At 32.9% G+C, this 15,284-nt stretch overlaps 1 protein-coding gene across 1 annotated transcript; it reads right to left on the bottom strand.

The window, feature by feature from the left end:
- Positions 1-3,555: 3,555 nt before the first annotated feature.
- Positions 3,556-14,687, bottom strand: LOC100366636 (la-related protein 6-like). The gene has a single exon (XM_085507154.1). It carries the CDS (start codon positions 14,518-14,520, stop codon positions 12,928-12,930), a length of 1,593 nt encoding a protein of 530 aa, XP_085363280.1. The 5' UTR covers positions 14,521-14,687; the 3' UTR covers positions 3,556-12,927.
- Positions 14,688-15,284: the final 597 nt, after the last annotated feature.

The raw sequence follows: 15,284 nt of genomic DNA, 5'->3' as shown, positions 1-15,284 counted from the left end.
TTTTCTGCATTGATTTTCACAACATTTGTACAACATAGATTTTCCCACAATATCCAATGCGCTTTTTACTGGAAATGATGAGTGCGAGTTTTGACCTAAGCGTGTTGTGCACTAATTACTGTCAATGACTCCTTGGATATCTTCCAATCACCAGAGAAATTACCTCGTTAAATCTTGGTAATATTTGCAGTTTGTGCTTGTTGGTTTGTGCAATAGTCAAAGTCGCCATCTTTGTTTATACGAGACCCATTTTTCACACATGTGTGGCGCAACTATATCACCACCCTTTAATTGTAACCAACACTGACCATGTCAAGCTATCCTCAAGGCGAAGCTTTGTCACAGAACATTCTAAGTTCTAAGGCGTGCACCACTGTACCATATATTTCTATGGGCTCTGCGCAAGCTGCTGTGGAACACCGGTCGAAGAGCTGATGAAAAAGGCTGAAGCTGAGGAAACGGCACAAACTCAACTTTCGAGTAATCCTGAGCAACCAAATTCATATATGTTGCACATATAGGGGTAATCTTGTTATACTGGTTAATAGAATCTCAACAACTATCGAAAATACGGTTTTCTGGGCGTTTTCGGCCTTTGCTTTCACCGTGATGGTTGCCAGGCGGTGAAAATGCCCAGATGTCCACCCTGAGGATAAAAAAAAGTGGCATTTACCTTCATATGCACAGTTTTGTTTTGAATATTGTATTATGTAAATATTTTTTTAAAACTGGAAACGTTGACTGTTTAAATAACAATTGTCATCCAAAATAATAAGATGTTTTTGGCATTACTATACTTGGCTACCACCAGCTAATTTTAGTTTTGTATGTGAAGTGTATTTGAAATGTGATATCAACTACAATTTTAAACTGTACAAGTTGATTTAACCTGAAAAATATTTATGAAATATGAAAAAAAATACATTTTATTCATACACACTTGTACAGCAAGTAAATTTACATATGTAATATCTTAATTAGTACCCATATATACATTCTGAAATGACTCCAAGCAGTGGTCAAGTAAATCTATTTAACTTGGGGTAAAAAACAAAATGCCCCTCAACAAAATAGGCCGTCACACCATTGTGTGACACCATTTGTTTTACATTTTGCCAACCAGCATTCAAGTTTCTGTTAACAAATTTCAATCACTGATCAGCACGACTCATAATCTGAGACAATAATGCCCTTGTAATGGTTCAACTGCATATTTATTATAGCAGAAACAGCAGCATTATTTTATCTTCATGTGCAAATGATCAATTGTGTGAAAAATTTGTCCAACTTTGAAGTGAATGAATCGATCAATTCAAGTTTCTGTCAATTTGTCACAGCATTGCCTTCTCATAAGCTTTGCACATCACTGACATCATAACCTGCCTGTTATTAGAAAACATGAGATTGTTTTATGTTGTATGCAGCAAAGACTTCAAGCTACATGTACTTTGGAATGCTATGCAAGAAAAAATTTAAATTGTCATTTTTTACCCGAATTTTTTAACCACTCTTTCGTCATTATAAAGACCATAATAATTAATTTTGGAAAGGCATTGATATTTGGTTTTAATCTATTATTATGGTTTGAAAAACCTTTTGTCTAAATGATTTTTATTTTCACAAAGTTTTGCAAAATTGTCTTGGCAGCGAATTTGACGCCATTCCCACAAAATGAACACATATACTCCTAGATACGAAGTATTACTATAGGCCCTTATAACTGTTATATATTAAACACAGACACAATGTTCAAAATTTAGTTTTGATTGTTTCATCGATAATCCACTGTTCAGGCCATTCATTTATTCTTACATGTTCAGATTTGTAAACCAATTCACTTCACACAAATGATTTTTGTAAACGGCATACACACAGGAACACGGAATTGCTAAAAAGAAAGAGAATTGTGCAAATGTCAAACTTTAAACGAAGTAATCTTGTTAAGACATATGCCACATGCGTGTACACATCACACTTAGTAAAAAGGAAGCATGTAAACATCACGCTTAGTAAAAAGGAATCATGTAAACATAATTAGTGAAAAGTAATCATGTAAACATCACACTCAGTGAAAAGGAATCGTGTAAACATCGCACTTAGTAAAGAGTCATGTAAACATCACACTTAGTAAAAAGGAGTCATGTAAACATCACACTTAGTAAAAAGGAGTCATGTAAACATCACACTTAGTAAAAAGGAGTCATGTAAACACCACACTTAGTAAAAAGGAGTCATGTAAACATCACACTTAGTAAAAATGAGTCATGTAAACATAATTAGTGAAAAGGAATCATGTAAACAGCACACTTAGTAAAAAGGAGTCATGTAAACATCACACTTAGTAAAAAGGAGTCATGTAAACATCACACTTAGTGAAAAGGAGTCATGTAAACATCACACTTATTAAAAGGAGTCATGTAAACATCACACTTAGTGAAAAGGAGTCATGTAAACATCACACTTAGTGAAAAGGAGTCATGTCAATATCACACTTAGTAAAAAGGAGTCATGTAAACATCACACTTAGTAAAAAGGAGTCATGTAAACATCACACTTAGTGAAAAGGAGTCATGTAAACATCACACTTAGTAAAAAGGAGTCATGTAAACAACACACTTAGTAAAAAGGAGTCATGTAAACATCACACTTAGTGAAAAGGAATCATGTAAAAATTATGCAAATGCCCAACTTTAGCACATAGGTTATGTAAAATGTGGAATTTACAATTTTTTTATGTGATGTTTACAAGATTTCTTTGTACCAAGTGTAGTTTTTACAAGATTCAATTGTTGCATACTTGGCGTTTATACGAAAATCATTTGTGTAAAGTACAACATTTGCATGATGTAGTTGACCCAAATGAGGTCTTTAATAGATTTATTTGAACTACATGTGGCATTTACAAGAATCCTCACTTTTGAGACAGATTTGTTGATTTTCACGATGATAATTTTAGTTCTATTTTAGTGATAGATTGTCAAATTAATTCATTTAGTGGTGATAACTAAAATGTTCTCATTCTGGTGAATATCGGTATCTATGTTATCTTCAGAATGATTCAACATTCCTTTCTCATTATGCATCTGAAACAGCGGAGCTATATCAGCCGACAGTCTGCTCAATTATTTGTTACAATTTTCCTTCTTTACATAAATATTGTACTTCTTCGAGTATAAGCCCAGAGGCCTGAACATGTAAAATCGGGAAAATTAGCGGGTGGGCTTATACTCTAGACCGCCTCATTAAAGATAATTTTTTGGTGGGTTTAAAATGGTCACCATCTTCCCAACCACAAAAAATTTGTTCACAGTGCCGGTCTCGGAGAAATATTACGTCTTTTTGAGGAAAAAATGCAAAACGAGTCGTCATTGATTTCCACGATACATTTTACAATGAAAAAACAAACATGCTCATAAAAATACACGCATTTTGTTACAATATGGTTTACATACAGTCTGAATTTACGGTGCGAAAATGGGTAGGGTCTGTGGGAAAACAGTCAAAGGCAAGATCTTTATCATTAATAAATATAATATACAATATACAAAGACATAGTTATGAGCCATTACTATTCTGATTTATTGACCAGACATAAAAATATTGCATACAATAATCTGCTTTATCCAAAAAACAAACTTTAATAGTTAGTACATTACATTGTTTATATACTGGGTTGAAAAAGGGAAAGTTATTTTAAGTTTATAAACTTAAACTAAATATACATTGTACAAGTTAATTTAATTATTGTGGCCATGGTTGTCATGTTTCTTGCTTGTTCATTTGAAACTCCTACCTAGGATACAACTATTTATATATTATTGAATATTTACTAGTATGCAAATAAAGTATTCAGGTTACAACTGCAACTCTATCATACCTAAAAAGTCAAAAGTGGGAAAATCAATGTTTACCAACACATACATCGCACATGTGACAACTATCGCCCTTCACTTATTACTAAAAATGAAACCCTACCGTATTGACAGTAAATTCTGGGTCTTTGGGTCAAAGTAAAATATTACTAAAAATTTAAAATAATTTACATGAGTGACATTTTATATCACAAGGATGAAGTAAATGCAAACATATACGTTCAGAAAAAATTGGTGTGAAAAAAAAGAAACGAACAATAATAGCATTTTTTTTCTGTTCACTATCTCAGTAACATAGGGTGAAACATTAGAAATACATGTAGTGTTTTGCAAAACATTTATTTATGGCAATAAGTATAATAAAATTTATATTATTTTTAGAGGGTTTTTAATGATGAAATTTGTTATCCAAGTGGTCTATGGAAACTGCTAAAATGTTATATTTTGCATATTATTTGACAGTTTTCCTCAAAAAATAATTTACAGCAAGCATGAAAAAAATTCCCTGTTGACTGAAAATTATTCATATACACACGTCAAAAACGCACAAGCAGAATTCGGTTGAGGAAAGCTGACAAACTTTTGGGAAAGCCCTAAATGATATTACAAGGACACTGTAAATACATATTACTTTTAGACATCTACTCTTTTCTATGCCATATTTATTCCAATAAAATTACATATGTGCAGGTGAATGTAGTAAAAAGATAACAGATGACAATGTTATAATGGCTACACTTCGAAATAAATCGCTTATAGTAGCAGATATTGTACATGGTTTGCTGCCCTCATAGGTGGGATGAGGACACAGAATTTGAAAGAACTTATCAATTTTTGGAATTTATTTTGGCTGAAGAAAATTGGTGTGATATACATGTAATTTAGATTTTCCGAATTTTTCATATGGCATAGAAATAATAAAATTTTTCACTGGATTTTACTTTCATTGATTGATAAAATATAGTGTAAGCATTATACCATCAGAATCATATCATATGCTATCTAGTGCAGTTTAACTATTTGCTTGTTTAGTAAAACATAGACATGCTGTTTCTATTTACGCAAATGTATAATCAAAATACGTCATATATTAATAATCCAGGAAACAATAAATACATTTTTTGAGGTTATGTGCACAACTGGAAATGCTCTAATACAGAAAGTACAGTGACTGTAGAATTAATGTAAGTGGTCACATGACTGACGAAAATTTTATTAGCAAACAAAATGATGCCCAAGAATAATAAAATGAAATTAAAATAAGTCAACGAAATGCAAAATTTACTACACTACAGTGTAACAAAAACATGTACAAAACAATCTACTGGTATAAAAGCAAAACTAAGTTTTCACTATCTCTCATCTTGAAAAAGAAATATTAAGTTAACAATGTTATGCAGTCTATTATCTGAAGCTTGTGCCAGCTTCCCAATACAACTTTCAAGAATCACCTTCTAAAGCTAATAAAAGAGTAAAACAAATTCTCCTCAACTTTTTGAATTTTTTTTTTTTTCGTCCAAAATTTGGTGCAACATTTTGCAATAGTTACTGCGTTTCTATATACTTTTTGTTAATTTTGGGCCCAATAGACATAATTTTTCCATTGGTTAAAGCGTGGTGGTGGTCGTCGCGCAGTGCGTGTTCGAATTGCATGTAAATAAACAATGTATTTTACATGTGTTGTATACGTCGCTATGAGTCTCGTATCAAATTGGACGCGGCACGACGACCACCGTCCTTTAAAGGCTATATTCAAAATCATTAAAAATATACAGAGATAATTGTGCCCATTATTTATAAAGTCAACTTTACATTTATTTGATTTCTTACAGAATAATTTAACAATCTTTTTTAAGAATCATTTTGTTCAAGACACCAATAAAAAAATTAGCCATTTTCAGAAGAGCACAATGGTTACAGGATCATGTCCAACGGCATGTCAGGTTACAAATTACACAGACATGTACGTAAAATTGGCAAGACTATATATAGCAAGATGAAAAATCATAATACTGTAATCCCATGTTGGAGAGCTCGCATCATGATTCAGGTAACTCAAGTAGTCATCCATTTTAAAGCACCAATAATATTGTGCACATTATATGTAATACATAGAAATAGTCTTAGGTACATGCAAATTATGAAATTGTAATGCCATTAACAGTTTCATCGCCAGTTTCCTTTTTTCATCATAAATCCACACAAGTCCTGTTTATAGTCTGCACTTTCCTTACAAAAATAGCCAAATTTTTTGAGTAAAAACTGAAAATTGACTCAAATTTTGTCTGTTGACTTCAAAATTCGGGTTTATTTCCAGAAATATTGAATATAAAAAAAATTTGGGTGAGAAAATCTGGTGGTGAAAAGGCTAAGAGTGCCAAAAGCATGTGAACATTTCGCCTTTAAAAGAAAACTTCAGTTTAATATCCAAACAAAAATTTCGGTTCTAAAATACTAACAGTAAAAATTGACAATTGGCATTCACCTGAAAAATAGTCAACTAAAAAGAAAAAAATTAGATGAGATTGTATCTTTGAGAGAGAGAGAGTTAAAATAAACTTTGGTATTTTGATATACAATGTACTATAGACAAGAATCAGTAATAATGAAGAAAACTGCCCCGACAAAATCAACTTTAGCTTTGTGAGTGTCAGCTCGTCAGACTATCACAGCAATATCAAAATCACAGGAAACACTTTCAGAAAGGATACTTTATTTGCAGTTTTGCAGACGTAAATGTAAACAATTGTAACAGTAATTTTATAATTGAGTTTACTGGACATAAGTATTGACACTTACCCTAAATTGACCATCAAATTATGAGAGGATTTCATATTTGTGTTGCAAATCATGAATGCATGAGATCAGTGTATCATTTAAGGTAGAGATGCAGGTTTGTGGGCACTTAGGAGTGAAATATTTTTTTTTGCTTTTTATTATCCAAACAGTCTTGGCTATAGACTGTTAAAATTTTGTAGAATTGTGAATAGTGGAACATACTCAAAAAACGATTTTAAAATATAGATAACAGGTGCAAACATTCTCTTTTGAATGCTTAGCAAGATTTAACAAGGCTGTACATAAATAATAAAAAAGAAACATGGTGAAAAAAAGAAATGACGGGATCTCCATATTATGCACTATATTTAACTTTTAACAAAACTAAAATACATTTAAATTTGGAACTGTTACAGCCATTTTAATTATGAGCATTAGCAAACTTCTTACTGAGTGAATTGTTATGCAAATTAGCAATTATCTCAGCTTCTTTTTAGTGCACATCCCAGAACTTTAAAAAAAAAAGCTCCTAGATGCTTTGACCTTTTGTTTTGAAATTTTTCACAAATGATTGACAATGTGTTTATCTTCAAAACGCCGTCGGGGCATTGTTTTTGGTTGAACAGTGTTACAACAATCGTACAGACAACTAGCCTGGGTGTTAATTTATGCATAAACATTTATGCATAAATTTGGGCTGCTGCCCTGCAAAATTGACAACTGGTGGACAGTTTTCAAGATGGCACTTTCTTCATAGTAAACAGATGTACCCACAAACCAATTTTGACAGGAAACAGAAGCATGGTTTAGGAGCTATTTTTTTTAAAATCACTTTTGACCAAAAAAGCATATTTTTGTGCATATTTCGAACTACAGTGTCCATAAAAAAAAATACTAACAAAATTTTAAAATTTATACAATAAGCTTTCCGAAAACATAGTTTTGTGGACAAGGGTCAAGGTCATCTTGGTTTCCTAATTAACTAATTAAAATACCTTTCAGGTAAATTGCATCTCTACCTTAAATAATTTCATTTCAGGAAACCAAAGATGAAAAACAAATACTGTAAAATACTTATATTTTAGCTGGAATTAATTTTCACTGAAAAGGCTTTTTTGGGCATTTTGTATGGAATTTATTTTCACTGATTTTTGATGAGTTGAATGTGAAATATAGGAAAAAAAAAGTTTAATTGCTGGATTTTATTTTCACTGAAGCATCCCTTTAGTGAAAATAAATTCCAAGCGGAAATAAAGTATTCTACAGTACTCTAATTTAATGCCCAAATGCAATGATGCAACTTTGTCTCTATAAATTGTTCCACACATAAATGATGACATTCAAATTTTTTACAACACTTACAGACATCAGTATGTTGAAACATTTAGTATATTGTGCCAGGGATTACCAATTGATAGGTAAGGTGGAGGGTGAAAAAAATTAAAAGAAAAATAATATAATGTAAAATTATGAAAAATGTGGCTACAAAAAAATTAACATTAGCAAAAATAAAATATCCCCTTCCATTTCAATAGGTACTCCCCAACCATGACTGGTAATTCAACTGTCCAGAAAGAAAGCATACTATATTAAATCTAATGTCATCTTGTGCCAGCAATTATTAGATTTTAATATATTAATGCAGCACAGTAATTGGCAATGTGCATTTACATTTTATGTGCTGTGGTTATAATAGAGTAACCGCAAGTATAAAAATAACTGTCAAACCATAGTCAGTTGGGGACTGAAAATTAATAAATACCAACTTTACGCTATACGTATATAAATAAACAAGTTGTGAAACATGGCACCAAGTAAATCGACACCTTGTCGGTTTCAAATGTAGATTTCTTACCTTAAAATGCGAAACAAACAGTGCAGAGGGGGATCGGGTGTTATGTTGATAACCATTGTTCATAATCGTTAACTTGGTTTGATTCAAAACTGCACAAATTCCGCGTTTTCCGGTGATACCCGACAATTTCATGAACAAAAATGACCAGCAGCCAGAATCAAGGGGGATTCGCACAGAGTTCTGGGTAAATCAAGGAAATACTCGCTGTTACGACACGCCTGATTGGCTGGAAATGAGTATACACATTTTAAGGTAAGAAATCAACATTTGAAACCAACAACGTGTCGATTTACTCGGTGCCATGTTTCACAACTTGGTTATTTATATACGTATAGCGGAAGATTTTTTTTTTTAAAAGTTAGTATTCATTATTTTTTCAGCCCCCAAGTTACTGTGTGTCAAATTACCATTGGTGGTTTAAATAATATATTTGAATAATCAACCTTTTGAAGCAGTAGCCATTTTCTGCTTTCAACATTACAATCATGATTTTGTTTGTGTGTTAAACATTTAAAGTTCTTTGGCAGTGCAACATGTCAACGATGAAAACAATAATGTTGAGCACATGAACCATTTCAGATTCTGTACAAAACAAAAAACTTAGAATATACAAAAATTACAGTCGGTTTTAAAATTAGAATGGGAAAAAACAATAAAAAGTACATATCAGCAAAATCATATTTTGGGTTTAACAAAATTTGTACAATTCAAATAATTCCACCATATTATGATAGACTTTAAATAAGCAGACATCTTAAAAATAACTAATACTCTGGTTGTGATGCAGTCATTGTCAGGAAACTAATTTCTTAACCTTTAACCTTTCGTCTGACAAAATATCTTTTGTCCCCATTCACAAAATTAAATTAAATTTTCGATCAAGAATTGTAGGCAACATAAAATTATCTTAATTTGGTCCATAATTAAAAATTCCAGAAAAAAAATATAAAAATTTACAATATTTGCACCAAAATTGTAGCAGGAAATATACGAGTTCAAAGGGTTGATGAACTCCAAATTATCACTAATTTTGCCGATTTAAAAAATAAAAATTATTTAATATTCCTAAGAATTGTAAATAAAAAAAAGTTCACATTGAAAATATATTGCAATTAAAAAAAAATGGCTTTCACAGTACAAGAAGGCACATAGTACATCTATGCATAATAATAGACCTTAATTACGCACTTCATTACAGTACCGACATGTTGGAATAAGTATCATTGATAAGATATGGCAAAAATTGAAAATTGTAATTTCACTTGAATGCACAAAGATGTGCTATATGTGAAAAAAAAAATGAATGAGCAGACATTTTAGCTAAACCAGCAAATAAATGCTTTATGCTCAAGCACTCTTGCTTCTTTAAAGGGATGGGAAACCTTTGTCTTAAATGAAAAAAATAATAACTTGATTCTAAAACACAATACTGATAACTAGGTTCTAGAGTTTTCCAAATTTTAAGTGCAAGCTGACAGTTACCAAGTGTGCATATTAAAACTCTAAAATGAATATTTCCGTGTCTTGTTCTACAAAATAATCTTGTTCAAAACCTACTCAAGTAAAAAGTATCGAAGCCATAAATAATGCAATACTAAACACAGAATTTTCAGAAAAATACAGAAAACTTCTCAGCACCTGTGAAAGGGGAATGAAATTCTGAAACATTGTGCTCTTATACATGTGAATGCAGCAGACAGCATATCATAAAGTTTTTTTACAAACAAAAGTCTAATCATGAGCCTTTTTAGCGTTTTTTGCTATCGTCGCTTTGGACACAGAGTCATGTGCACAAGTGATGATCCCTTCTATTTGAATTGCCATCTTTCTTGTAAGATTTTATGAAAATTAAAATAAATTTTTTTTTTATACGACGAGAGAAAACATGGCGCTTGAATTTAGTACAACACACAGTAATCATTACAAATAAATGTAAAGTATACCAGTACATTGAATGTAACTGTTATATTGGGCTATTCTACTTTTTATTTGCACCCCAGTGAAGCATTTTCAACATAAAAACTCTAAAATATAATGGCAATCATGAAACGTGATGCAAGAATTACATAAATAGATTGGATTTCCACTCTTTTATGGTGCTAACTAAAAGTGAATACATAACAGATTAATAACACTGAAATAAATCTTGTATGAGATTGAAGCCAATTAATTGATACATCATATTTCCACCTTTTAAAAGAAAATTCATCATTCCGACGAATATTATGGTATCAGCTTACTCCAAAATTCTTGATGCAATGTATGTGCTAACAATATGTATGCCTTTGGTAAAATATATTGCCCGACATCTATTTAGATAATTTGGCAAGTCACTGAAATTTACAAGAAAGTAAAACAGTATGACAACCAGTGCACACTGTCCGATTAGCAAGGGTACTCTAAACGAGAAAATGTTTGATCATCAAAAAGTGAATAACTGTTGCCAGTGAATGAATCTTGTAGCAGTGATAGTTTCAATGGGTTCTAGATAAAGGTTCGCAGCAACTTCACAAAATGTCGTCTTTATAAATTTAATTCATCAAAATTTCTAGTTGCCAAAACAGTATTACTTTATTTTAGGAATGTCTTTTAAATTTGATTTCAGGATTCTGTTGGAGAAGATTTCTGGTGAACTATGCAAAATCCAAAACCAATATGCTTAAATGAATTAACAAGAGATTTTCTGCAGATTATACAAAGTAAGAAAACGTACACTGACCAAAGTATATTGTTGTAATGAATGATACTGCACAACCTACTAACATGTAAAATAGAGAATCATTCTAGTCTGAGGCAGTACATGTACAAATTTGATACACTATTAGTTGCCAATTACAGTTAGGTATACAGTTAACATAACAAGAAATTTAATTAGCCGTGTATTGTACGCAAAGCCCTTTCGAACATGCATAACGAAGTCAGAAACAATTTTATCACCAATTAACTAAATTATCAACCTACATTTACAAGTTTCTATAGATTAGAGCAGTATCTATTAGTTTGTTAGTTGATAGTATAACAGATGGCTGAAAGATGTGTTTGTTCCTTGTAGTCGCAACCAGTGCATAGTGCGCACATGCCAAGATTATTGGCAGAGTTCGTTGGTGTCGCCCACCTGTTGCTTGGTATCGACAGGCTCACAAATGGGTGCCATCTGACTCACAAGTGTTCAAACAACATTTTTCTGACCTTAGTTGTATTTGAATAAATAACAAGCATAATCAAAATAAATACATGGAACTTAAAACAGACTAGTTAAAAGATAATTTGCCAATCATTGTGACACATTGTACATTTCACACAAGGGTGTGGCACTTCCAGGATGAATGTAGCTAAAAGGTAAAGACAATTTTAAAACACATAGATTCTAGATATTTCGCAGAATAAATAAATTACCAATTTTACAAACCTTGTTTTTATGAACACTACAACTTTGTGATTTTTAATTTGAATTGAAAATTTTTCATAATTGAGGTTCATAATATATAGTTCGAGTGCACCAAGTTTTTACTTTGGACTTACAAATAGCCAGTCTCGGGGAATAATTTCAGGATATTCACATGTCGAAAGTGTTAGTCACATGCGTCTTTTAAGATATATATAACATCTATTTATACTACACCAGCTGCCTAAAGCTCGGATTTAAAAACACCATTCCAGATAACACTTTGTTTTTTTTATAGTTAGATAGAAAAAAAATACATGACCTCAAGCAGAGGAAGTACATGTACAGATATGAATAATAATGATTCTGTACACAAATATTCAAAAGAGATGTAAATAATGCCCATTCACAAACCAGTTCCATGTATATTTGAACACAATCACATGCAACAAGGTGTAGCCATAACCTGATAAAATTTTGAGAGCTGCACCCAGCTCCGCTACAAGTTTGTTTTTAGCAGATAGGGTAAACAGATTGCAAAATGTTCTCAGGCTAAGTCTAGCATATGGCAAGAGTCAACATCAAACTCAAGAAAATAATCTTATGAATTAAATCCTACAATCTGAAAGCGCATCCACTACTAATAGGTAAAACATTAATTTAATTAATAACATTAAATACTTTGCTTTGTAAGTGCATAGTTTTACGTAACCATACGTGTATGATTTTTTTTTTTTACATAATCGCTATTTGATATGTTCTTTTTTCTTTTTACCAGAAACCTAAAAAATCATCACATGATTATGCTTGAAGCATTCAATACATTTTTGTTCACTTAAAAAAAATAAAATTAATATTCTAGAGCTTTTAGTGCAATTTTTCTACACGTTAACACAAAATATACTGTGTACATGATACAGAAACTTGATTGAATATCATGTAGATATAAAGTGTTCTTGATCATAAATAAACATCACAAATTTGTTTATCTGCAGATTGACATTTATAAACATGCAGATATGTTAAAAAATTAAATGTTAATTTACTAACGGTTTTCCTCTTCCTAGAGAGAAACCTTTGCTGCCATCTGGTCCTTTTGGTTGCCTGATAACACCTTCCAAGTCTGCTAAACATGGTTTTATAGCAGGATCAACCATTCTGCGACTCACTAAAGGACTGCTGCGTGGACTATTCCCCTCGCTACGCAGCACATTCTGATCTTGTGCAGCCAACAGTCTGCGTTGTACCCATGGACTTGATGACCCACTTCCGTCGGATGAATAATCGGTTTTACGCTTTACTTCCGGACTGGTGAGAGGACTGGCTTTTGGACTAAGAAACGAAGACTGACCTGGTTTATTTCTTCGCTGTGATCTTGGGCTGGTTCGAGGACTGGAATGAGGGCTAGATTTCGGAGACACACCAGGACTTAAATGATTTTGTCCGCTTTTAGGAGATATATGTAGATGCTTGATAGGACTAGGGGTACCTTTTTTGTCTCCTTTAAATGGAGAAGGTGAACTAACTTCAACATCAGATGAGCTAGAAAACCCAGACCCTTCGCCTTTTTTTCCTAGCACTTCCAATCGATTGTTTTTCTTTTTTCTTCTTCTGCGACTTTTTCCTTCATTTTCACTATCACCATCCTCACCATTTTGCGCAGCATTTGCTTTTGCTGACTTTTCATTCCCAGTTTTCTGTCCATTACTTGGTGATGGTACCTCTTTGTTTGCCTCTTTTGGAGTTTTCTCAGTTTTCTTGGGTGTAGATTTACTGAGAACCGCGATATGCATGCCATTTCTCCAGTCGTCTTTATTACTCAACAATTCCTTGGCTTTTCTGGCAGACTCAGACTTTTCAAATTCTACCAAAGCACAGACAGTTTTACCTAACTCAGGATGTTGGTTTTGATGTTTCTTCACATCTTGCGGTAGCGATTTACCAGGTCGTAGAATTCGTATAAGGGCAATATCACCACATTTGGAAAACAAATCAGCGACGGCTTCAATACTGGGCTCCTGCATAGGAAGGTTGACTGCAACTATAGTCCTACTAGGTGTGGTTTCATCATTTTCTGGAAGTGCGTTTATACGTTTGACCTTGGTGCCTTCCTTGTTTATAACCAATTTATCACTTTTCTCTAGGCTAAATCTCACACTTTTCCAATCTTTCGTTAGCGACTTCATTTTCTTGAATGATGTAATTAACTTGAGACTGACATAGCCTTCCTTATTCCTCCTCACATGTTTTAACAGGAATGCGTCTTTGATAATATTGGCATCGGAAAAATAAAATTCAACCTGTTTGATGATTTTTTGAACGAGTTCCTCTTCCGGTGGAGTCCATATGTCATCTTGACCGCCCTCCCCGTTCTTGCCTTCCCCTTTGGTGGTTTCGTTCTGCGCATCAGTGTGGTAAAGCGCTTCCTCGTCGCTCGTATAAGTCGAACTCGTCCCATCCTCCGCTAGTTCCTGTATTTTTGGAACCTGTAAATGCACGTGTTGTTTTGGGGAAGTACCAGGAACCGTGTCGTATTGCACGTCATCTTGTTTCTCCTCGATGATAATCTCGTTCGCGTCTTCAGTCTCAAGTTCCGATTTTACCATCTGTACTGCCTGGACGTCGCTCATTTTTGTTACAGTGATATACTAACACACAGAGTGGACAAACTGTTCGATGACTTGGCTTAAACGTCGCTGTCGAACGACGACTGTAGCATAATAACCAAGAGAAGCTCAAAACCAAACCACCACCTTCCAGCCTGAAATCTAAATACATGTAATGCCTCGGGAGTCGGAAAGGAAGAAGAAACAAGCGTTTTGATTGGCTAGTTTTGTACGACCTTTAACCTATAAACTCGCCATAGCTTGATAATCAGTGTTGTTAAATTGCATCTGAAAAGGATAAAACCCTTTTCTAATTATTAATATACGTATCTAACACTACATACACATTTTAGTTGCAGAACTACACATTTTTCGACATGTACACCCTCAAATTCGTAGTAAAAAGGTTACCCAATCCAAACCTCCGACTTGCAAGGACGAAACCCAAGAATGAACGGATGTATGACGTCATACACACGATTTAAGTTATACGTCAGGAAAATACTAGTACACGGCACATAAAATATACTCAGTGTCAGCGTTATTGATAATTTAAAATCACTCACCTTTAGACCTTCAATGTCTACAAATACCAATTTAAAATAAAAATGTAATATATAATGACAAACGATTAAATCAGTGGTGATCAAACATGATCATCTTTCAAGAAATTACAATTAATTTAATAGCCGATGTATTGACTATTGACACCCACAGAGGGCGCAATGTACCATGCAAAATATGTTACTAACATGGCTTCCACTATACATCATGTAACCTAAAACTTA

The sequence above is a fragment of the Saccoglossus kowalevskii genome, chromosome 13 (assembly GCF_978046115.1).
Source record: "Saccoglossus kowalevskii chromosome 13, keSacKowa6.1, whole genome shotgun sequence".
In the NCBI taxonomy this organism is placed as follows: Eukaryota; Metazoa; Hemichordata; class Enteropneusta; family Harrimaniidae; genus Saccoglossus; species Saccoglossus kowalevskii.
Note: the sequence above shows the minus strand (reverse complement) of the source record. Positions and strands in the feature narration are given on the sequence as shown.